The sequence below is a fragment of the Tamandua tetradactyla genome, chromosome 10 (assembly GCF_023851605.1).
Source record: "Tamandua tetradactyla isolate mTamTet1 chromosome 10, mTamTet1.pri, whole genome shotgun sequence".
NCBI lineage: Eukaryota > Metazoa > Chordata > Mammalia > Pilosa > Myrmecophagidae > Tamandua > Tamandua tetradactyla.
In genome coordinates, this window is record NC_135336.1 from 14,400,416 (window position 1) to 14,426,925 (window position 26,510).

General features: G+C 35.4%; 1 protein-coding gene across 6 annotated transcripts in view; it reads right to left on the bottom strand.

Annotated features, from left to right (window-relative positions):
• ATP13A3 (ATPase 13A3) overlaps nucleotides 1–26,510 on the bottom strand; it is a 134,650-nt gene that overhangs the window by 76,523 nt on the left and 31,617 nt on the right. For 5 of the 6 annotated variants that reach the window (XM_077117911.1, XM_077117915.1, XM_077117914.1 and 2 more), the window contains 6 exons: nucleotides 15,600–15,698; nucleotides 13,523–13,696; nucleotides 12,704–12,886; nucleotides 12,383–12,453; nucleotides 4,644–4,724; nucleotides 1,322–1,391 (listed from right to left, as the gene is read on the bottom strand). In XM_077117911.1, the coding sequence (XP_076974026.1) occupies nucleotides 1,322–1,391; nucleotides 4,644–4,724; nucleotides 12,383–12,453; nucleotides 12,704–12,886; nucleotides 13,523–13,696; nucleotides 15,600–15,698 (678 nt within the window). Of the gene's footprint in view, nucleotides 1–1,321; nucleotides 1,392–4,643; nucleotides 4,725–12,382; nucleotides 12,454–12,703; nucleotides 12,887–13,522; nucleotides 13,697–15,599; nucleotides 15,699–20,998; nucleotides 23,107–26,510 lie in introns of those variants that run through there. The other variant, XM_077117916.1, reaches the window with a different exon arrangement.

A 26,510-nucleotide genomic window follows, 5' to 3' on the forward strand; every position in this document is an offset into this window, starting at 1 on the left:
CCCAGTAGGTGGCACTTGTCTGTCTGCGGATCCCACCAGCAAAAGGTGTTGTGGCTCCTTTATTAATGCCATTATTGGTGTTTGGTTGGACCCAGTCCCTGCCACTGTCGGAAACTCCCTCCTCTCCCTCCGTGCAGCCGCCTGTGGGGGAGGGGCGCCGGTCGCCACCCGCTGCGGCCTGGGGAACTCGCCGATCCGAGACCTGCCGCCGGACCAGGAAGCCGCCCACGCGGGAGGGGTGCCGGTTGCCAGCCGCCACGGCTTGGGGAGCCCGCTGATCCGAGATTCGTAGCCGGTCCGGGAAGCCGCCCGCGAAAGAGGGGCGCTGGCCGCCGCAGCTTGGAAAACTTGCCTCTCTGAGACTCTCAGTCGGTCTGGGAAGGAGGGAGGGAGGGGCGCCGGCCACCAGCCGCCGCGGCCCGGGGAAGTGCGCGCCACTCGAGGAGCTCACCACAGCAGAGTCTCGCAGACAGTCTAGCCGGTCCAGACTGGGGTACGCTGTGTGTCTGTTCCCTGCCGTGGCCCCGGGAGCTGTTCTGCACTGTTTCTGGTCACCTAGTAGTTGCTCTAGAGGAGGAACTAAGACGCGCGTACCTTACTAAGCCGCCATCTTGGCCCCCTATCCCATTCCATTCTTGATATATAATCAATAGCTCACAATACCATCACATAGTTGTAGATTCATCATCATGATCATTACTTAGAACATCTGTTTAGTGTTATGTTGAATTAAAAAAAAAGTTCACTCCATACAACTCTTAGCTAAAAAGCAGTTGGAAAGAAGATTGGCAAGCCTAACTCTACTAGGCAAACTCCCTTCCTTCCTTTAGACTGCCACAATCCTTTAATCATATCTCTTCTATAAGACAACCGAAGAATCACTACCATAATTAATGACATATTTACCTCCCAGACTCAAGTCAATTATGTCACATTTTGTATTCCAAACAAGTCTCTAACAGTGTACCACAAAATACGATGTGAAAAGGAAAACAACATATACTGTTTAAAAAAAGAAAGAAACCAAAAGAAAAAACAGGTATATAAATCCGTGAAATGGAGTAATATTTTGACATGCAACTTCTTGAGTCAAAACAGGTAAGAAAAAAAAAAGGCCACAATACAAAAGGTAATTCATGTTCAAAAATCCTTTCTCTATCAAAGTTACTACCTTTATCTTTTAAGTAAAGAAATAAGCAAGAGAAGTTAAGCAAAGAGAACAGAAAACTATGAATAATGTCTTCATTACTTAAATAATGGCTCTTTTCAAATTGACAAATTCATTGACCAAAAGTAATAAGATATATATTAACAGTCTTACCTCCTTAATTAGAAGCTTAAAAACAGAAGGCACTTTCACAGTAATTTCATTTACTCCATAGAGCAATTTCCTATAATAGGAAAATACAATAATAGTATTATTATATAATATTATAATAATATAATTTAGGAAATGCATTGTATAAGACAAGGCTCAATCCACTGACTGGTTTTAAATCTTAAACATTCATGTTTCTAAATACCTGTCTTCTACAATTCAAATGCTCTACCTGCAGTACATAAACAAAACAAATCAACACTGGAGTATATAACTATACCGTTATAATTTTATTTCATTCTGTCTCATATCTTTTCTCCTAGTCTGTCGTAACCTTGTGATCAAAAGGAACTCTTCTCCATCCTTAAGCATAACAGATCTCAATTTTCTTAAATTTATTTATTAATTAACAAACCAAATAAAACATCAACATATATAATAACAGATCTCAATTTTGAAGTGAAATTAATTTTTCTAAGACTTAATAAATTTTAAGACATTCTGTATTGAATAGGGCATGAGATTCTGTTAGCTGTCCAGGTTAGTGTGATGCCCCTGATATATTCCACAGTAATGTGGGCAGTGAATAAAGAAGTATTGCGAAGTCCCCTTGGGAGACTGGAGAAAAAGAGGGAAATACTCAACTTTCCCACTTGGAGAATTTCTGATATTCTTGCAAGCAATGGGGACAAACAAATCAATAGGCCAAGCCCTCTATCATGAGGTTTACCCCTATGATATTTAGTCCTGCAAAGGATAGGCTAAGCCTACTTAAAATCAGGCCTAAAAGTTACCCTCAGAAATCTCTTTTGTTGCTCAGATGTGGCCTCTCTCTCTGAGCCAACTCAGCAGGTGAACTCACTGCCCCCCCCACTTTGTGCAATATGACTTCCAAGGGTGCACATTTCTCTGGCAACCTGGGACAGAACTCGCAGGATGAGCCAGGACCTAGTATGAAGGGATTGAGAAAGCCTTCTTGACTAAACAGGGAAGTGAGAAATGAGACAAAATAAAGTTTCAGTGGCTAAGAGATTTCAAACAGAGTTGAGAGGTTATCCTGAAGGTTATTCTTTATGCATTACACAGATATCTCTTTTAGTTTAACGTGTACTGGAATGACTGGAGGGACATACCTGAAACTGTTGGGCTGTGTTCCAGTAGCCTTGATTCTTAAAGATGATTGTATAAAGATATAACATTTACAATGTGACTGTGTGATTGTGAAAACCTTGTATCTGACACTCCTTTTATCCAGGGTATGATAGATGAGTTAAAAAATAAGGGTAAAAATAAATAAATAATAGGGGGGATAAGTGTTAAAATAATTTGAGTAGATGGAAATACTAGAGGTCAATGAGAAGAAGGGGTAAGGGGTATGGTATGTATGAGATTTTCTTCTTTTTCTGGAGTGTTGCAAATATTCTAAAAAGTGATCTTGGTGATGAATACACAACTATGTGATGATATTGTGAGCCACTGATTATACACCCTGTATGAAACGTGTATGTGTGAAAATTTGTCAATAAAAATGGGGTTTCTAAAAAGAGGGGGAGGGAGAAGAGATCCCATAGAATTTTTTAATAAGAACACTTTACATTTATTTCAAAACACTATACATTTGACTTTTACGAAAAATGCATAATAAAAGTTGCTTAAAGTCACCCCCAAGAGAGTCTCTTTTGTTGCTCAGATGTGGCCTCTCTCTCCAGCCAATATGATGAGCAGTCTCACCACCCTCCCCCTCTCTGTGTGGGATATGACTCCCAGGGGTGTGGACCTTCCTGGCAACATGGGACAAAGATCCTGGAATGAGCTGAGACTCAGCATCAAAGGACTGAGGAAAACCCTAGAATGAGCTGAGAATTAACATCAAGGGATTGAGAGAACCTTCTCGACCAAAAAGGGGAAGAGTAAAATGAGACAAAGTGTCAATGGCTGAGAGATTCCAAACAGAGTCGAAAGGTTATCCTGGAGGTTATTCTTACGCATTAAGTAGATATCACCTTGTTGTTCAAGATGTAGTGGAGAGGATGGAGGGAATTGCCTGAAAATGTAGTGCTGTGTTCCAGTAGCCATGTTTCTTGATGATGACTGAACAATGATATAGCTTTCACAATGAGACTCTGGGAATGTGAAAACCTTATGTCTGATGCTCCTTTTAGCTACTATATCAATAGAAGAGTAGAACATATGCAATAAAAATAAATAATAGGGGGAACAAATGTTAAAATAAATTCAGTTTGAAATAGTGGTAAATAAAAGCGAGGGGTAAGGGGTATGGTACGTAGTTTTTTTTTTCTCTATTATCATTTTATTTCTTTTTCTGTTCTCTTTTTATTTCTTTTTCTAAATCGATACAAATGTACTAAGACATGAATATGCAACTATGTGATGATATTAAGAATTACTGATTGTATATGTAGAATGGAATGATAGCTAAATGTTTTGTTAATTATTTTTAATTAATAAAAAATGTTAAAAAATAAAAAAAATAAAAGTTGCTTAAATCTTTCCACTTAAATTTCTTGTGTTACATCATTTCCTATACAGTAAGTCTAATTCTTGCCTTTTATGAAGTTTAAGTTTAAATGAGTGAATTTTTATAAACTAATCCTCTGAAACTACAAGAAAATTTCCAATTAAATTTGAAAATGGCATTTATCTTTACAATGTGCAATAGTTGTATATTTTTACTTTCTGGCAAAGAATAACACTAAAAAAATTCTGCCTCCCTATAAAAAATTTTCCTTGTAGTAAATGAGCTCATATTAAAATTGCCATTAATACACTTCAGAAAATCTAAGATATTATCAATTTTAAGATACACCACTATTTTTGTACCATCAATAAACTTAAAAATGCTGTCAATCAAAGAATGACACTCCATCAAACTATATGGAGCAAATCCCAATTTCAGACATGTTAAAATATGGGAAAATGTGTACCTTAGAATTGATGAAATGTATATTTTTAGTGATATCAATTTTTAAATAACAGCTTCAACATTCATTTTTGTAATTGTTAAACTCAGACACAGTCTTACCTAAATAAAATGCAGTTAAGTTCTCAATACTATGTCTGTAATATTTAAATACCCATTAAAATATACAACTATGGGCGGGCCACGGTGGCTCAGCAGGCCAAGAATGCTTGTCTGCCATGCCAGAGGACCCGGGTTCAATTCCCAGTGCCTGCCCATGTAAAAAAAAAAAAAATACATATATATATATATATATATATATATATATATATATATACTCAGACACACAACTATTGGATTTAAGAATTCTGATAATAAATTAAACTCTAGTTGGATAAAAATTACCTGTAGGCATGCATTCCCTTTGTCAATCCTGCACTGTGCTTTTCATAAATGGATGTACAGGAAACACCTTCATCCAGTCCCCTAAATAAATTCAAAGTTTTTACTTTAAACAAAGCTTAAAATATTCAAAATTCACAATGCAACATTTTTTCAATATGCCTGAATTTAAACTCTGACTTCCTTCAAAATACAAAGACTTAGCAAGAATTTAAATAATGAATGAGAATTTTAAAATATCAAATTCCTAAGATTAATAATAATGGACTAAGCCTCATACACAGCAATTTCTAAGTTATCCAACATTTCTATCCCATGAAAAGATAATATCATTATCCTTTATAAGGGCTGTATCAAAGTTGTAAGAGCTAATAATCAAATTAATGACAATTAAAGTTAAAATACAATTAACTTGAGAATTCCAAAATAAAGATGAAAAAAAAGCTTACTTTTTACCTACATAGTTTTCCCTTTTCAATTTTATAAGCTTCAAACCAAGAAATCCTATTCATTTATTTTTCCTTCATTTCCACAAAATCAGCAATTCACATCCTTCCCTGATCTAACACAAATATTCTAACTTATATCAGAAGTACAGAATTTATGTCACAAGCAAAGTCTAAAATCTATAACAATTCTAACAAATTCATTAATTGATACATTTACTTTTCTGTTTATTTTAACTGAGATACAAGTCATATAGCTCTAAAAACAATGAGAATATTCCCTACCATTTAAATCCAAATCCTTTCCCTAATTTTTCAGAGGAAAACCAGGCTCCATTATTAACTGTTTTCATGGGGATAATTTTAAATTTTATAGGTTTCCATAGCTGGCAAAGACCATGCAGGAAATGTGTACAACATATTTTCTCCACTGAGACTGAGGACAGAAGGCAGCAGGGAGCAGGTCCAACCTTTTTTTTTTATTTTTATTTTTTAAACAAAATAGACACTCTTTGACAGTTTTCTTTAAGGCAATGGCTCTTAACCAAGAATGGTCCTCAGAACTAGACATGTGGAAATGACAAGCCACACTCCAGATTATTCCAATTCTTTGTGCACTTGAAGAACCCAGGCATGAATATTTTAAATGTTCATAAAACGATTGTTTTATTTCTAGTGTTAAAAATGTCTTTGTAGGGTGGTCCACGGTGGCTCAGCAGGCAAGAATGCTCGCCTGCCATGCCAGAGGACCCAGGTTCAATTCCCGGTGCCTGCTCATGTAAAAAAATAAAAAAATAAAAAAATGTCTTTGTACATGATGGGACAGTTTCAGGCCAAGATGGCGGCTTAGCAATGTGCGCGTTTTAGTTCGACCTCCAGAACAACTACTAAATAACCAGAAACAATACAGAACAGCTCCTGGGGTCACGTCAGTGACCGGACACACAGCGTAGCCCAGTCTGGACCAACTGGACTGGCTGCAAGCCCCCGCCAGAACTGTGAGTTCCATAAGCCGCGGCGGCCAGCACCCCTCCCCCACAGACTGCTTCCCAGAAAGGAAAGGAAAGAGACTTTACCAGTAGCAGGGGCTGAGCCCAACCAAACGCCAATTGTGGAATTAATTCACAAATTCTGACTACTAAAAATAGGTCCCCAGCTCAGGTGAACCTGGTCAAAGCAGAAGTTGATCATTTTTGCCCCGGCACCAAGGGGGCAGGGCTGACGGAAAAAGACAAAAAAAAAAAAGGAAACAGAGGTTTTTGTGGCTGTGTTTCTACAAAGACTTGACTGCCTTTGGATACAGCGACAGGACTTCTCAGGCTGCAACTGCCCCAGGCATAGGCAGAAACAAGCTCATTTGAGGGCTTGTCTGCAACCTGTGCCTTCCCCAGGGGAGGGGTGAAGCCAAACTCAGGTGGAATCCCTCCCTCAAGGAATTCAGACACCAGGGCTTGGTCACTTGAAGCCATTAAAACCAGCCTACAACCTCTCCTCTGTCTCCACCATGCCCCCAAGCAGGGAGAGTCTGCCAAAGTTAAAGGTACCGCATCATCTTATGCTGGTGGGACCTGCAGGCAGACAAGTGCCACATACTGGGCAGGAAAAGAAAAACAGACCCCAGAGACTTCACAGGAAAGTCTGTCAACCTGCTGGGTCTCACCCTCAGGGAACAGTGACGCAGGTGACTCTTTCTGCCTGATAGGAGGCCAGTGTGGTCTGGGAAAATCCAGCTGCGGTCTATAATACCTAAGTAGACCCTCCTAAGGGTGGAGTGAAAAAGGCGCCATACAAGCACGGCAAGAAACAAAAAAACAAGAACTGAAAAATTCTCCTCTTTTAAGCAAAACCCAAGCTAGAGGTCCAGAAAAAGCTGAACTGAATGTCAAAGAACAGAGAGACAACAAATTCATCCAGAAAGAAAACCCTAGGTAAAAGAAATGAAAGCAATCTCCAGAATAAACTAATTAAGGTAATTAAATGCCTAGACGCCAGCAAAAAATAACAAATCCCACTAGGAAAACTGAAGATATGGCCCAGTCAAAGGAACAAACCAGCAATTCAAATGAGATACAGGAGCTGAAACAATTAATTCAGAACATACGAACAGACATGGAAAATTTCATCAAAAACCAAATCAATGAATTGAGGGAGTACATAAAGAAGGCAAGGAATAATCAAAAAGAAGAAATTTAAAGTCTGAAAAAAACATCACAGAACTTATGGGAATGAAAGGCACGGTAGAACAGATGAAAAAAACAATGGAAACCTACAATGGTAGATTTCGAGAGGCAGAAGATAGGATTAGCAAACTGGAGGACGGAACATCTGAAATCTGGCAAGAAAAAGAAAATATAGGGAAAAAAATGGAAAAATATAAGCAGGGACTCAGGGAATTGAAGGACAATATGACGTACATGAATATACGTGTTGTGGGTGTCCCAGAAGGAGAAGAGAAGGGAAAAGGAGGAGAAAAACCAATGGAGGAAATTATCTCTGAAAAGTTTCCAACTCTTATGAAAGACATAAAATCACAGATCCAAGAAGTGCAGGGTACCTCAAAGAAAATAGATCCAAACAGACGTACTCCTAGACACTTACTAATCAGAATGTCAGAGGTCAAAGAGAAAGAGAAGATCTTGAAAGCAGCAAGAGAAAAGCAATCTGTCACATACAAGGGAAGCCCAATAAGACTATGCATAGATTTTTCAGCAGAAACCATGGAGGCAAGAAGATAGTGGGATGATATATTTAAATTATTAAAAGAGAAAAACTGCCAACCAAGAATTCTATATCCAGCAAAATTGTCCTTTAAAAATGAGGAAAAATTAAAACATTTTCAGACAAAAAAATCACTGAGAGAATTTGTGACCAAGAGACCAGCTCTGCAAGAAATAAAGGGAGCACTAGAGACAGATAAGAAGGCAGAAGGGAGGTGTGAAGAGTGTAGAAAGGAAGACTATGAGTAAAGGTAAAAAAAAAAGGAAAATTAGAAGGACATATAAAAGGCAAAATGGTAGAGTAGGGTACTGCCTGTGCAGTAATAAGACTGAATGTTGATGGATTAAGCTTCCCAATCAGGGAACATGGACTGGCAGAATGGACTAGGGAACGGGACCCATCTATATGCTGTCTCTACTCAAAGGACATTAGGGCAAGAACACAAATGGACATTTGCACAACAATGTTTACAGCAGCATTATTTACAATTACCAAGAGATGGAAACAGCCAAAATGTCCATCAACAGATAGGTGGCTAAACAAACTGTGGTATATACATACGATGGAATATTATGCAACTGTAAGACAGAATAAAGTTATGAAGTATGTAACAACATGGATGGACCTTAAGGACATTATGCTGAGTGAGATTAGCCAGAAACAAAAGGAAAAATACTGTATGGTCTCACTGATATGAACTGACATTAGTGAATAAACTTGGAGATTTTCGTTGATAACAGAGACCATCAGGAGATAGAAATAGGGTAAGATATTGGGTAATTGGAGCTGAAGGGATACAGATTGTGCAACAGGACTGAACATAAAAACTCAGAAATGAACAGCACAATATTACCCAACTGTAATACAATTATTTTAAAACACTGAATAAAGCTGCATATAAGAATAATCAATGGAGGAGGGCTGGGGACATAAATGAAGTGAGAAAGAAAGATAGACAATAAAGACTGAGATGGTATAATCTAGCATTGCCTAGAATGTATAATGACAGTGACTAAATGTACAAATTAAAAAAAATGTTTTTGCATGAGGAAGAACAAAGGAATGTCACTACTGCGGGGTGCTGAAAACAGATGGTAATTAATATTTTAAAATTTCAACTTATGTGTGAGACTACAGCAAAAAATGTTTATTTGGTACAAAATTTATATTTTGACTAGCGCATTTCCTAATATAACTTGTGTAGACAGCTAAATTGAACACCATAAGTACATGGAACCTTGGGTAGGACATGAGATTTTGTTGGTTTGTCCAGAGCAATGCCCTGAGAAATCCCAGAGTGATTTGATCAGTGAGCAGAAAAGTATTTGCAAAGTCCCTTCGGGGAATGGTGAGAACGAGGGAAAATTCAACCTCCCCAAGTTGAATTTTTGATATTCTCACAAGCAGTGTGGACAACCAAAGCTATAGGCTGAGCCCCCAGTTTTGGGGCTTAACCCCACAAAGGATAAGTCAAGCCTACTTAAAATTAGACCTAAGAGTCACCCCCAAGAGAACCTCTTTTGTTGCTCAGATGTGGCCTCTCTCTCCAGCCAACACAACAAGCAAACTCACCACCCTCCCCCTGTCTACATGGGATATGACTCCCATGGGTGTGGACCTTCCTGGCAACGTGGGACAGAAATCCTACAATAAGCTGAGATTCAGCATCAAGGGACTGAGAAAAACCCTAGAATGAGCTGAGAATTAACATCAAGAGATTGAGAAAACCTTCTAGACCAAAAGGGGGAAGAGTGAAATGAGACCAAGTGTCAATGGCTGCGAGATTCCAAACAGTCAGAGGTTATCCTGGAGGTTATTCTTACGCATTAAGTAGATATCACCTTGTCACCCAAGAGGAAATGGAGTGGCTGGAGGGAACTGCCTGAAAATGTAGAGCTGTGTTCCAGTAGCCATGTTTCTTGATGATGATTGTATAATGATATAGCTTTCACAATGTGACTGTGTGATTGTGAAAACCTTGTGTCTGATGTTCCTTTTATCTACCTTGTCAACAGATGAGTAGAACATATGGACTAAAAATAAATAATAGGGGGAACAAATGTCAAAATAAATTTAGTTTGAAATGCTAGTGATCAATGAAAGGGAGGGGTAAAGGGTATGGTATGTATAATTTTTTTTTCTGTTTTTGTTTTATTTTTCCGTTGTCTTTTTATTTCTTTTTCGGAATTGATGCAAATGTTCTAAGAAATGATCATGATGATGAATATGCAACGATGTGATGATATTGTGAATTACTGATTATATATGTAGAATGGAATGATCACATATTAAGAATGTTTGTGTTTCTTTCCTGTAATTTTTTTTAAAAAATTTAAAAACAAAAAAAAGCACATGAAGGAATGCTCAATTTCATTAATGATAAGGGAAATGCAAATCAAGATGGCAGTGAGATATCACCTCACACCTATAAGTACAGCTGCTATTAAACAAGCAGAAGACTATAAATGTGGAAAACAAAAATGTCTTTGTCATTTTAAAGCAATGATATTTAATGAGTGTTTATAATAATCACTTTAAAAGCAGCAATAAATGTGATTGTGCCATTGTGAAAGCCTTGCGTCTGGTATTCAGATGAGTAAAAAATATGGATTTATCCAGAGGTGTAAATTTCCCTGGCAACATGAGACAGAAATCCCAGGTAGAGCCAAGACCCACAATCAACAGATTGAGAAAGCCCATTGACCAAAAGGGGGTAGAAAGAAATGAAACAAAGTTACAGTGACTAAGAGATTTCAGAAAGGAGGGGTTATCCTGAAGGTTATTTTTATGTATTATATAGATATCCCTTTCAGCTTATGGTGTATTGGAGTAGGTGAAGGGAAATACCTGAAACTGCTGGGCTGTGTTCCAGTAGCCCTGATTCTTGAAGATGATTGTATAAAGATATAATTGTTTGCAATGTGACTGTGTGATTGTGAAAACCTTGTGTCTGATGCTCCTTTTATCCAGGGTATGGACAGATGAATAAAAAAATATGGATGAAATAAATAAATAAATAATAGGGGAGACAAAGGGTAAAATAAATTGGGTAAATGGAAATACAAGTAGTCAATGAAAGGGAGGGGTAAGTAGTCAATGAAAGGGAGATGGTATGTATGAGCTTTTTCTTTTTATTTTTTTTTCAGGAGGGATGCAAATGTTGAAAAAAAATGATCATGGTGATGAATACACAACTACGTGATGATGATACTGTGAGCCACTGATTGTGCACCATGTAAAAAATGTATGTTTGTGAAGACTCAATAAATTTTTTTTAAAAAAGAGCATCAATAAAAATAGGATCCTAATTAATAAAGTACTTATATAATTTAAATTTTTTTTCTTCTTTTTTTTTGGCATGGGCAGGCACAGGGAAATGAACCCTGGTCTCCAGCATGACAGGTGAGAACTCTGCCACTGAGCTAACGTCGCACCACCCTATTTTAAATAAATTTTAAGGGATTTTTCTGATTTGTCCTACTCAAAGGCTTGATGCATTCGACAATGACCCATCTTCATCCACATCATAAAACTAAGCTTCTAATCAGATAAGTTCTGAAACCTAGAGGGCCCAGCCTCTTCAGAACCTCAGACAGTTTCACCTCACTACCCCATATTAGTGACAGACCCTTTCAATATGAAAAAGTTAGAATGGTCATAGCCCAAACACCCCCAAAGAGAGGAATGGAAAGATCAAAGGTGATGGTGGAGTTATACAGAAAAGACAGGATTTAACAAATGAGTATGATTGCTGAATCATTAAATTGATATCTCTTTTAGTCTCTAGTATTAGAGCAGCTAGAAGTAAAAATCTAAAATTGTGGAACTGTAACTCATATCAAATTCTGAAATATGTTCTACAACCAATTTTGGTGCTGTGCTTTGAAATTTATTGCTTTTTTGTATATATGTTATTTTTCACCAAAAAAAAAAAGTCGATTGTGATGATAAAAAAATATTTAAGCCTTCTAGCCTCCTAAAAGGAAAAATCTGAGAGGATTGTATGGTAGCCCATGACAAACTCTAGGACCTGTCCAGTAACTACCTGTGAAGAGTGCTTTGAAAACTATTGCTTTTTTATTTCTTTGCTTCGTATATATGTTACACTATACAATAAAAAAGTTAAAAAAAAAAACTAAGTCTCTGTCTATTATTCTATTCCTCAAATATAAATGGATGGAGCTGTCAGCAAATTTGGAGATAACTAAAATAGTCTGATATAAAAAACAGGCTATACTCAAATACAGCCTGGATATACTCAAATTCCAATTTGAGGTGAAGCCTCAAAAAGAAAGATAGGGAAAAAAATACTCAGAGTAGATAAAAAATAATTTTGAGATGATATTGCTTCTAATTTTTTTGTAAGTATTTACCAAAGTACAAGTTGTAGTAGAAATTTATTTTTAAAATGGTTAACAAGTCTCCAAATGTCAACAGAGAATTTTTAATGAGTAAGTAAATAAAACCTCTGTAATAAAAACTCTGCAACTTTGTCAGCCTACATAGTAACCTAGAACTTTAGCTACCTAGAACATTTCAAACTACTCATGATATAATCCAAACAAGAGAAAAACTTACTTTAAGAAATCAAAATTGTGTAGGGTATCATTCCAGAAGTACCTCACACTATGGTGTGTGAAATAACGAATCTGCAGAGCAAAAATAAATGTCATATCAAAAGCATATCATTGTTCATTAACAGTTAATTTTACTCATAATTTTATCATAACAGCATATTAAAATTAAAGAGTTTACATGTGAAATCTAAATTACTCTAAACTGTATTAAATATAGTGATAGGTACTTCATATGCATATAAATTACCTCAAACAGTATTTGATAGCATAAAATACAACAAATGTGGTTTTTAAAGAAACTTTGATATTAAGATCACAATACCTTTTGTGACTGAGTCTGTGAATATTTGCTCATCTCTTGCCTATTTTCTTCAGCTAGATTCTCAGTTAAAAGAACAGCATGGCCATTTGAAATGCTATTAGCTACTGATTTTAAGCTTGACAATGGGTAATTTTCGAGAGAAAGAAAGCGAATTTTTGCACAAGACCATTTTCTGAATTCATCCTTAGAAAAAAGGGGGAAAAGGTAAAAGATGGATCAACTGTGCATATTATAAATTGCCTGTATTTTAATTTCCATTCTTTACATATTTATTCATCTCCAATTGAGAAAGTACCACTTCCTACTTACTAAATATAGAACCATGTCATAAAGCTAGACAAACTCAAACATAAAGTGTTTTCACTGGTTAAAATTCTATATGACATTTCACTGGCATAAATCAACATCCCATGAAAGATAATGAGTAATTTCTTAATCTACCCATTTATATCCTGAGACTGGAGATTAAAATCTCTTACAAAATGCTTTCAATTAGGATTAAAAACAAGCAAACAAACAAAAACACCAACCCCACCCATCTGGGCTGCAGCAGTATTACACAGTGATCCTAACAAACAAATACCTAATCAGACAAACATCTAATCTGAGTATTAAGAGTTATAAAAGATAAGGAATGGATATGATCATCTTTCATGCTCCTTCAAAGTGGTATCGCTAAAATACTTCTAACACAAATGCTTTAGAAACACTTCATTATGTCCTGGCAGTCACGTTCCCTTCATATACTACTTTAAGCAAAGTTCAAACAACTTTTAACTCCTTAAATAATCAGCTACAAGTGTAAATACATGAACTTACAGTAGTCCTCAGCAGCACCGCTTCACAGTCTTTAATTGCAGCTCTAATACACGTCGCTTTTACCCTCCACTCAGGCATCCAATAGAGGAGGAGGAGGAGAAAGCCACCAGTGCAAACCACTCCTACAGAAACTAAAGCAAGCTTCCAGCGACACAAATTATAACCATAAATCTCCTGCACGGACACAAACAGTGATCATGTGATTAAATATCCTTGATGTAGCCAATAAATAAACTTCAAGCTTCTTTATTTTCTAGATAGGTTCACTTAATAAATGTGGGTCTCTTTTGTATTGTCATGTAAACTGCTGATTATTTCTCCAGTTCATAATTTAACTTTAAATTTTCTTTTAGCAAGTTTATTGTCAAATTTATACTTTTTAGGAAGTTAATGCTATTTACTCTTTACGGCTTTTTACATTTGATATTATGCTTAAGTTCTCATTGACATAGTATATTCAGATTCAGTATACTTTTTCCTAGAATTTTTATAATTTCATTTTTATACTGTTTTTTGATTTCTTCTAGAGTTTATCTTGTCATGAGGTAGAGTTTTTTTTTTTTTTTTCTCACAACCTCAAGATTTATTTCATTGGCATATTTTTTTGGTTCATTTTTCTTTGTTGATTGTCTTAACAATTTTATGAGGTTGAACCATAGAAGATTGCTGTTTATGTGTCAAAATGTCAGATGTCGGCATTTTATATACTTAATCTCATGCTCTTCAGTTAGTAAAATGAGTTATCAAGCAAGAAAGAGAAAACCTATGAGTTCATAAATATGTGAAAGGAAGACTGGCACTGAATTTCATCCATTTATCTTTCCACCAAAAAAATTAATAACATACAGCTTGATTTTTTGGTTCTGTTATCTTGTTATCATGTAATCTTTTTAGGTTTATCCTCTGAGAAAGACCAAATATTGCCAGAATTTAAACATCACAAAAAGGGGCTAATGTAGCATGAATACATTGTTTTTATAAAAGGCATAGTTTATGCTAATTGTTTTAAAGGGTTACTTTTAATTTATGACTTTTCCAGTAAATGCAAAGTTTTAACCATTTTATTGGTTAAAATAAGGGACTATTAATGCAAAATCTTTTTTCAGTACCTAGGACTGGCATCTAGGTAGAGTTTTTTTTTTTTTTTTAATAAGCATTTTAGCCTGGAATAATTTTAGAGTTATAGATGAGCTCCAAGATATTAAAGTTACTATATACCCTTCATTCAGTTTCCTCTAATGTTAATTTATTACATAACTACAGAACATTTGCAAAAATCAAGAGATTAACACCAATACATTACTATTAACTAAACTAAGACTTTATTCAGAATTCCAGTTTATCTATTAACATTTTTTGTTCCAGGATACAAAATGGAATGTCATACTGCATTTAGCTGAAACAGGTTTTAACTTTATTATTTTCCAAATGGTTAGCTAGTTGTGCCAATACCACTGTAACTGATCAATTTGATCCACTGACCAAAATTATTTCAACTGTTTTAATTAGCATCCCCCTCCATAGTTGCCAACTAAATTTGACTTTCAGATACACAAGGAATAAGTTTTTATAGTATACATTTGTAACCAAATATTGTATGAGAGAAACTTACGCTAAAAAATTATTCCTTGTTATCACAAATTCAAATTTAACTAAACACACATTTTTTAAAATTTTCAACCTCAGTGGTTAGAATGCCCACTTTCCATGCAGGTGACTCGGGTTTGAGTCTTGGACCATGCACCCCCCCCCCAAAAAAAACCAACAAAAACAATGATGGTGGTTAGAAACTTCATGTATTCTTTGTGGAAATCATCTAATTAAATACTTCGTTTTAAAAATGGTTTAAAAAAAATGAGACATTACATAATCTAATGCAAAAACACAGGATGAGGGAAAAAGCAAACATGACCTCAAGAAATGATGCCTTTTAAAATTACTAAAGAGTTCCAGTAAGAATGATCTGGCTGGGTTTTCTGTTTTGTTCTGTTTTACTGTACTTTTTCTACTCCTTAGAATAATAAATTGCAGAGATAAGTTCTTCACACTTCACAAATAAATTATAAAAGCTAGTTACCATTTCATCTTCTTGACCCTGGTTGATGGTCTTCCTATCTTCTTTGTCCATATCTACAGTGGTTTGAAATGTCTTGTGCTTCAGAAAAGGTGAAGATAACTGAGGAAAAGAACAAATGTTAGGGTTGTTATTTTTAAGAAATATTAGGGAATTATTTTGTATCTTAGTGAACTATAAACTCCAATTGTCAGTGTCTATTATACTATTAAAATATTTCTTTAAAATATTTTGGTTAAATGTGATGAGCACTGGCTGATGGTAAATTTCATGTTTTAAATATGTATCAAACAAAGTTTCACTGATGTTTAAGTAATCACTAAAACGTTAGCTGATTCTAATGACATCTTCAAAAGTTATGCTAGTTCCTACACCAATATTACTTACTACCACAATAGTTGGCCTATTTCATTAACTAATTCATACTAGCAACACTCTAGTGACAGAACAATTAAAATCTAAGAAGAGCTTTGACTGAGTCTTTTTACATTGCCCAGATTCAAAAAGTCTACTTTAAACATCTTGCACTTCTAAACTGCTTCACACAACTCACTTTACTTCTTAAAGTAGAGGTAAAGCACCAGCATTTTCACCAAGCCAAAAACCTCTCAGGGATTATTAAATAATCACTGAACAAATATTTACTAAATACCTATTACATGAAAGGCAAGCCCTGGCTAAGAGTCTATCCCTATGGCAGGTGCACCCTACCAGATATTGCTCAACTAACTCCTCCCCCAGTTCTGATTCCAAGTCTAGTAAGTAACCTTCTGACTGTTTCTAATGACCAATGAAGCTTGCCTAGGAAGAAAATTCACTGGGTCAATTGGCATCTTTTTCTTTTCTTTTTTTTTTCTTTCTGCATTAAAAAAAAAAAGATTGATTCAAATAAACATTCAGCCAGAAGTTAGAGATGTGCAAAAATGTAAAATAATGCCAATTTTCATGAAAAATATTTTTTTGGTTTTGTAAACAAAAGCTTTATAATGTTACTTAATATGCAATGGGCTTATCATCTTTAAAAATATATCTATTTTAACTTATAATACAGAATAGATGAAAATGAAAAACTCAGAAATCTAAGTTCAACCTACTGCATTCAAAGAAACATTAAGAAAACTACATTAAGGCACATCATTATCAAATTATTCCAACAAGTGATCAAAAACAAAACCTTAAAACCAGCCAAACACAAAAAAAGACACATTAGATACAAAGAGATAATTAAGAATGACATTAGATTCTAGCCAAAAACAATGCAAGTGAAAAGACAATGAGGCCACACCTTTGAAGCACAACAAGAAATAAACTGTCAAGAGAGAGTTCTATACCCAGCAAAAATATCTTCCAAAAGCTAGAGTGAAATAAAGACTTTTCAGACACATAAAAACTGAAAAACAAAATCACTGCAAGTAGAACAACACTACAAAAATATGTTAAATTAAGTCCCTCAGGCAAAAGAAAATCCCATTGAAATATGCATCTCCACAAAGGAATGAAGAATGCCAGAAATGGTAACTATACTGGTAAATATAATAATAGCACACAGAACAGGGAACATGGAAATATATTGTTCTTATACTATACATAAAGTGCTATCACTTGAAGGTAAACTGCAATAAGTTAAAGATGTACACTATAAACTCTAAAGCAACTACTAAAATAAGAGTTACCACTAAAAAGTAAACAAAGGCAATTAAATGGAATAAGTTACTCAACTGATCTAAAAGAAGGCAGAAAAGGAAAAAAGAAAAAACAAGGGTTGAGAAAATAGAAAACAAATAGTATGATGGTTTATTTAAACCTAACCATATCAATAATCACATTAAATGTAAATGGTCTAAGCAAAACATTTAAAAGGCAGAGACTGTGACTGTGCTGGATTAAATCTGTGGTGTACCCGAGAAAAACCAAGGTCTTTAATCATCATTCAATATTGCTGGGTGGGATTTTTTAGACTGTTTCCATGGAGATATGACCAACCCAATTGTGGGTGGTAACTTTTGATTAGATGGCTTCCAATCAGATGTGTTTCGACCCATTCAAGGTGGGGTTGCTTGCTCGAGCCCTTTTTAAGAGGGAATCATTTTGGAAAAAGCAGAGAGCCCACAGAGTTTTGAACCTAACTCACCTTCACCACTGCCTTTTTTTAATGCCATTTTTACTGATACATTCACACACCAAGTAATTCATCCAAAGTATACAATCAATGGCTCACAGTATCATCATGTAGTTGCACATTCATCACTATAATCAATCTTTAGAATATTTTTATTAAAAATTATAAAGATACGCATTAAGCAGACATCACCTTGTTATTCAAGATGTAATAGAGACAGATGTGGCCTCTCTCTCCAGCCAACATGACGAGCAATCTCACCACCCTCCCCTTCTCTGCGTGGGACATGACTCCCAGGGGTGTGGACCTTCCTGGCAACATGGGACAGAGATCCTGGAATGAGCTGAGACTCAGCATCAAGGGATTGAGAAAAAACCTAGAATGAGCTGAGAATTAACATCAAGGGATTGAGAGAACCTTCTCAACCAAAAGGGGGAAGAGTGAAATGAGACTAAGTGTCAATGGCTGAGAAATTCCAAATAGAGTCGAGAGGTTATCCTGGAGGCTATTCTTACGCATTAAGTAGATATCACCCCGTTGTTCAAGATGTAGTGGAGAGGCTGGAGGGAACTGCCTGAAAATGTAGAGCTGTGTTCCAGTAGCCATGTTTCTTGATGATGATTGAATAATGATATAGCTTTCACAATGTGACTCTGTGATTGTGAAAACCTTGTGTCTGATGCTCCTTTTATCTACCATATCAACAGACAAGTAGAACAAATGTTAAAATAAATTTAGTTTGAAATGCTAGTGATAAATGAAAGCGAGGGGTAAGGGGTATGGTAGGTATAATCTTTTTTTTCTGTTATCGTTTTATTTCTTTTTCTGTTGTCTTATTTCTTTTTCTAAATTGACACAAATGTTCTAAGAAATGATGAATATGCAACTATGTGATGATATTAAGAATTACTGATTGTATATGCAGAATGGAATGATATCTTAACGTTTTGGTTGTTAATTTTTTTTAATTAATAAAAAAAGTTAAAAAAAAAAAAAAAAGAATCCAGTCTACTGGATCATAGTTAAGTGACTTCAGTTATTTCCTTCTAACTATTCTAATACACTAGAGACTGAAAAGAATATCTACATAATGATAAGAATAAACTCCAGAATGACCTCTCGATTCTATTTGAAATCTCTCAGCCACTGAAACTTCATTTTGTTTCATTTTTTTTCTCCCTTTTGGTCAAAGAAGGTATTCTCAACCCCATGATGCCAGAGACAGGCTTATCCCAGGGAGTCATGTCCCACAATCCCAGAGAAATTTACATACCGGGAGTTATGTCCCACATAGTGGAGAGGGTAGTGAGTTTATATGCAGAGTTGGCTGGGAGAAAGAGGCCATTATCTAAGCAACAAAGGAGGTTCTCTGGGGGTGACTCTTAGGCATAATTATAAGTAGGCTTAGCTTCTCCTTTGTAGGAATAAGTTTCATAAAGGCAGACCTCAAGATCAAGGACTTAACTTAAGAAATTGGGAGTCCCTACTGCTTGCAAGAATATCAGGAATGCCCAAGGTGGGGAGGTTTATATTTCCACATTTTTCCCCAGTTACTCAAGGGGCCTTTGCAAATACTTTAATTTCCACTCAAAACACCCTGGGATGTATTGGGGTACTACATTAACCTGTACAGAATAACAAGATCTCATTTTGCATTCTATGTGGTTTAAATAAACTGACCCTAAAGGTTAAATTAGATAGTGTGCTACAGAAAATATAAATTTTGTACCAAATGAATATCTCTTTCTTTGGCTTCATTCAGAAGTTGAAGTTCTAAACTATAGTCAACATCATCCATTACCCTGTATTCAACTTCTTTAACAGTCAGGATTAATGCTGACTTTCAGAGCTGCAAAACTAACTCTGAGTCTCAGGTGTCACACAGATAACCAAAGTTCCAAGGAACTACCATGTTATAAACAAAGAGCTCTGAATCTCAGAATTTAGAAAATAATGGTTAAAACTCTGGAATAGATGTGATTGCTATAAGAGCTTACAATCTAGGAAGCTTTACAGTAAACCTTAATGAACAATCCCTACTCCTTAATCATCGAATGCCTAATCTCTACCCACATTCTATCCCATAATTTATGCTCTCAAATTCAATTTTCAGCATTTGCTCATTATAGTTAGTTTATATTAGTGAGGACTTACAATATGTGTCCTTTCCTTTATGGCTTTATCTCACTCAACGTAATGTCCTCAAAGTTCATTCAACTAGTTGCATGCCTCACAACTTCATTCCTTCTGGCAGCTGCTCAATATTCTGTTGTATTTCACCATTGTCTTTTCATCCATTGCCTTAAAATGTAGGTGTACTTCCCTACTTTTGTAAATCCTAATTTTTTATGTAGAATATATTAGTAAATGAATAAGCATGCACTTTAATTTTAGAAAAGAAACTGCCATTAAAATTCAGTGTTCTCATTAAATTCGTGTAGTTGTGACTACTTAAATTTTATCCATTAATATGTCTAGTCACCTTAGTCCAGTTCTATATTAACTGACCACAGCAAGAAATACTCCCATGAATTATTTTTAAATTAACTGCCCATAGCAACCTATTTTCATTGTTTTCTAAATACAATTCTAGACCAATATCATTTCATTACTCTGTTTACAAGTATTATTTATCTGAAATCTAGCTTACAGCAAAATACTCAAGTTTCACCAAATTTTACGAGAGTTCAAATGTCAAAAATAATTTAAATTAAAAACTGCTCTAAAACTCACCAATTATTCACTTTAAACATCATATACATCTCCCCAGTTACCAAAATTCACCTTTCACAAAAACTCTTGGTAAAATCTACTGAGACAACAACTGCAATAACTCTTACATTTTAAATATATACATACTGTAAATGTACATTTAAATTTTTTAATATGTATGTAAACAATAGAAAGTCCTTAAAAATCTACTGAGACAACAACTGCACACGTCCTTACATTTACAATATGTATATTTTTTGTACATTTGTACATTTACATTTTTTAATATGTATGTAAACAATAGACTCCTTAACATTATTTCAATGATTCATGAAAATAAAAACTATATAACTAAACATATTTTAAAATATACTGTTTATTCAAGATGAAAATACATGTTAAACAGCATTCTACCATAATACCTAGTTAGACATAGGAAGCAATAATATCAAATTTCTGAAATCCATTTAACCTACAGAAGGCACGATTCTGGTGGTTTGCTGGAGTGCATCTGTTTTGATTAAAACAGTGAGAATTTCTAGACCATAGAAAACAAAGAAATTTTTCTTACCAATAGTACTTAGCCATCATTCCTCCCAACTGCTGGTATTAGCAGGACTTTCAAAAACTGGCTCTTAATAGTAAAAATAAATATAAAAATCCATCCAAATGACAACTTTCTACCGGAGAGTTCTGTTTTGATTCTTTTTTAACTACTTTCAAAATGATTAGGATATTAAAATTTAGGATTTTTTAATTCACTGGTTTTAAATAGATTTTCAGAAGACATACCCTTCTGTCATCTGACTTATACTGGTAGAGCTCCTATTCTTTGGATAAGTCATATCTAGCTGGCTCACTGGAGGCCCAATCCCACAGAGTATGCCTGAGCCTTGATATTATCTAAACAGCAAAGAGCTTATAGGCTATTGTGCTGGACCAAACCCTTCCTTGTATTTACAATGAACTTGATTTGTCACATGAATAAAAAAGCAGTACAGGACAAGTGAAACTATGAGAAATAAATTTAATAAAATGCATATAATTTTAAGTTTTCTTATTTTTCTCACATGATACAACATTTTTAAGAACTACTTAAGTCCTTAGCCTAGGCTAACATATACCTTATCTCCTATTTGCCATCTTCAGAGGGACTGAAGTAAATCATTTACTGAAGTAAAACATTAGAATGAAAAATTCACAAAACTAAATATAAAAGAAATGTAAATAATTACAGTTTAAAAAATAGTTTTAGCATGTACACTTTGGGAGTTATTAAAATTAAAACCGTGCTAAGACTTTTCAGACACCTTGTATTATTGAATGATCAAACTGCCTTCCTTTGTTTTATACATCCAGACTTTTTTCTGAGAATTGAACATACCGAACTATGTTAAATAAAGACCTGAAAAGCCATCTTTAAGCACCACTCAGTAAAGCGTGTTTTAAAGATCCTGAAGTATAAATGACACAGCAAGCATTCTGAAATATTTCATTTTCAAATTTGTAACATCCACAACAAATAAGATGGCCTTCTACAATTCTACCTTTTGCAATTGAAATAAAATGCTCTAATATAAAATTTTAATTCCAGTTACTGAATGACTCAATTTCAGTGTTTATACATTTATATAAAAACAGTGAATATCTGAATCTTTCCACTACAGAAACCAAATTGTGACAGCTCTTAATGAGGGCAAAACTTAAGACTTCAAGTCACCTCCTAACAATAAGAATGACATAATATAATTCAATGAATACATGGAAATTTTACAAGTATAACAGCTAAATTTTAACAAAGCTCTACTCAATGCCCCTTTTATCACTTCCCATCTTGGACTTTCTCTTATAATGCATGCTTTTGTTTCTGTGTTTAGGGTTTAGGAAGACTATTGTATCCAATATACACCAAACCAAGATTGTATTTACATTTGTAAAGTACAGTCTTTGTATAATTATGCTTTTTTGTACATTACAATGTGATAGCTATAATTAGAAAAGATAATACTGACTCTAAGACAAGTAATTACATTAAGAATATCAAGAGTTAAGACATAGGCTGTACTACATATCATTCTTATGTAAATCTTTACCATTTTTATTTTTATCCTCTAATTAAAAAAATAAATAAATCTTTTTTCCCCCAGATAACTGTTATCACTGGGCAAAACAGTGGCTTTGAATATATCAGTATAAAGGGGGAAAACGTCTTTTTTGACTGACATCCCTTGATAGTTAACATTTTACATCCTCTTTTTAAAAGAAAATATGTGAAACTAAATCATTTAATATACAACACTATAAACAGTATGCATTTTGTAAATATCTATTTAATATAAATGTGATTTTCTATTTAAATTATTCAAGCTATTTTGATCCTTAAAACTTTTACACTTCCCCTTAAATCTTTCTCGTGTGACTTTTCAAACTCCACACTCAAGGACTGAGAGTTATTAATATATTATAAACAAGCAATAGGAACTATTAGAATTATACTAGTAGAAACAGTTTTACAGACAGAATATTCAAAACTGGCAGAACCAAAACAGCCTATACAGAAAACTGGCTGATCTACCTAAGATAATCAAAAGCCAATTGTATAGATAAATTGGTGACACTGGCTACCTCTGGTTTAGGGTTATGGGTAAGAGAGAGACATTAATGCTCTTTGAATACTTTTACCATCTGCATATGTTAAATATTTAAAAATAAATAGTTGGGCAGGCCACGGTGGCTCAGCAGGCAAGAACGCTTGCCTGCCATGCCCAAGGACCCGGGTTCGATTCCCGGTGCCTGCCCATGTGAAAAATAAATAAATAAATAAATAGTTGAAGGAAAAAAGGTGTAAGGAAGGAAGGAGAGTTGAATGGTTGTTTGAGTATATGGCTAAACTTCTAATTCTACAATTGTATGGTCAACCCTAGGTATGAACTCATAGGAACCTCCAAAATATTTCATGGTGCCCTATCAGACCATTCTTCATGTCTGGATCTCACTCTTAATTATTTTAATCCCAGGAAAAAGAGAGTAATGATTTTGAAAACTTCCTTAGTATACTTCTATAAGGCTCCAAGTTAATTATTTTACAGCCCCTTTACATTTTGGTTCAACTGAGGAAAAAACATGCCAGCTGGTGATACAGCAAAAGTAACAGCAAATTATAAATGATTTCATCAAACTGATTCATCTGTAAATATTAACTAAGCATATCTATGCCATATTCATTGCTATAATAAGATAAGGAGATACACAACTTTCACACAAAATACAAACTTAAAAAACACTGAAAAGAGCACCAAAATCAATAATCTGTTTTAACTTGTCCTTACATAACAACTAATTCAACATGAAATACTCAGCAAGTTCCTTCACCTCTCTTGGGTCAACTTCCTTCCCCCTAAAATGAGGCAGTTGTTATACATAATTCTTATGATATATTTAAGCCATAAAAGTTTGTGACCTAAACAAGCATTTCCTTTGAATATAGCATGCTGCCGCACAATATCACCACTAGGTGGCGTTCCAACATTAATAAAGAAATACGCTAACAGTTTTAACAAGTCTTGAAAGAGGGTGGCTACAATTATCCAAAGTGATAGAGTTATTAAAGATGAGAAGTCACGTGAGATTTTTTAATACCACTTGAGATCCTGATATGGAATAGCAGGGGTTCCTTATTTAATAAAGACCCTGTTTCATGTGTCCTAATGGAAAAATAAGACATGCAATACACACAAAATAAATGATAGTGGAGTGGGGGGAGGCAAGAATATTACTACTCCCTTTATATAGATTACTCCCAAATCCATAATCATCTGAAACTAATTTAGGGATTATACAATATTATAGAACAGGGGAGGGAAGAACAGCAACAATTAAAACACACATGAACCTACTAGTGAACAAGATTTATGTAGTAAAGCTTTATTTGCCCATCCTTGGCAAAAAAAAAAAAATTAAAGACAGACAAGGAGCACTCCTATACATTCCTGGTGAGTGTGAATCTGTACTACCTTTTTGGAATACCAACTGCCAGTATCTACAATCCACTTAAGCCTTGATCCAACAATATCTGTTTTAAAAATTTGTGTCACAGAAGTATGTTTATACAAAGATGTACACTGATTGCAGCACTGTTACAGCAGGAAAAAAAACTTAAGAACTAGAAATAACCCAAATGTCCATAAATATTAAAATGCATGAATAATTTAAGGAATTAAGGAGAATGAATTAAATTTACATGTCCTGAACAAGAAAGATATTATTCATAACATATGAAGAGAGAAAAAAGTAGTATCTAACATAATGTCTTGTAACAACAACCAAAATACTCTGCGGATATATATGTTAAAAGCACAAAGAGAAAGTTGTAAGATACACACCATTATCTTACAACTGTTACCATTATCTTAGAGGGGGTATAGTTGTATGGCCAAGATTACTATTAATTGCTTCTACAAATTCCTCTGCATTGTTAGACTTATTATGAAATAGAGTATAAAAGCTTTGGGTTTTTTTCTTTGGAAGTGCTGGGTGCTACATACAAGCAAAAATACACACTTGGAATAGATTTAGAATACTTAAAAACAACCAAAAATAAATTGTGTGCCATGGACATTTAATATTAAATAATTAATAAATCATGAGTTCCAATAACAGATTGTGTAAATCAAACTGATAAGTGAGCCTAAGTTCCTCAAGCTAAAAATTATACTTCTAAATGAATAGGTAAGGTTAGGGTTTTGTAAATTAATATATAAATGGATGTTTCCTCCATTTTAACTAAATTAGTGACTACTTATTTTAAAATTGTAATGCTTTTAATCAAAATCTCTAATAATTTCCTTGACATTTGATCAACAATTTAAAGACAGCGTTTGCAATCCAGACATTCACAAATTCCAAGACTCATATTTTTCACACTTTAACATAGCGAAAATCAGGATGCACCTTTGATGAAATCTTAGCTGTCAGAAGCTAACAGGTCACTGCAGGCACACACTCAAAGCTGTTCTCAAGTGCTCAGAGTATTGTCACTTCCCTTGAGTTATGTGTCTTGTTGGAAGAACACTGCTGAGTTTTAACTGCTAATTAAAAATGTTAAAAAAGATCACACTGCAACTGCATACTGAAACAAAAACTAATAACATGCACAGAAGTATCAAAATATAGGACCAGAGAGTGAAAGTGACTCAGCAGAGTGGGGTAATGAATGTAGACGTTTCAGGAATGCCTAAATCAATTTATTTTGTTGATATATTCCTTTTTATACATGCACAAAAGAGATATTGAGGACAGGGAACTGGAAAACAAAAGAGCTCCTTAAATAAGTATAAAACACAGATTCCAAGAGATAAAACACCGTATCACAATTTTTTTCATGGTGGAACATAAACTACTGGGTCTTACAAGCTTACAATGCAGAAACTTCCTCTTGCTCCAGATAACATTCATATGAAGCCCACTATGAGTAAGACTGATAACTGCAGTCAATAACCTAAGAAAACCGGAGAAGATGGCGGCTTAGTAAGACGCGCGGGTCTTAGTTCCTCCTCCAGAACAGCTACGAGGGGAGTAGAAATGATACAGAACAGCTCCAGGGGCCAAGACAGAGATCAAGAAGACAGCGTACCCCATTCTGGAACGGCTGACTGGCTGGGAGAACCCGCTCCGGTGAGATCACAGAGGGGCGCGGGCTTCCCCGGGCCGGGATGGCAGGCAGCCGGAGTCCCTCCCTTCCTCCTTCCCGGGCCGGTTGGGAGAATTGGACAGGAGGTCCCCTCAAGCCGCGGTGGCTGGCGCCCCCCCCCCCCACACGCAGCCCCCCGGAGCAGCTGGGAGACTTGGATCGGAGATGCCCAGGCCGCGGAGAACAGTGACCGGGGTCCCTTCCAAACACGTGCCTTCCCGGTCCGGCTGGGAACGGTGCACACCCCCGGGCCGCGGTGGCTGGCACCCTCCCACCACGCTTGGCGCCCCAGGCCGGCTAGGAGATTCGGACTGGCGCTCTCCTGGGCTGCGGCGGCCGGCGACCCTCCCCGCGTTCAGATCCCCGGGCCAGCTGGGAGATTCGGATTGGCATT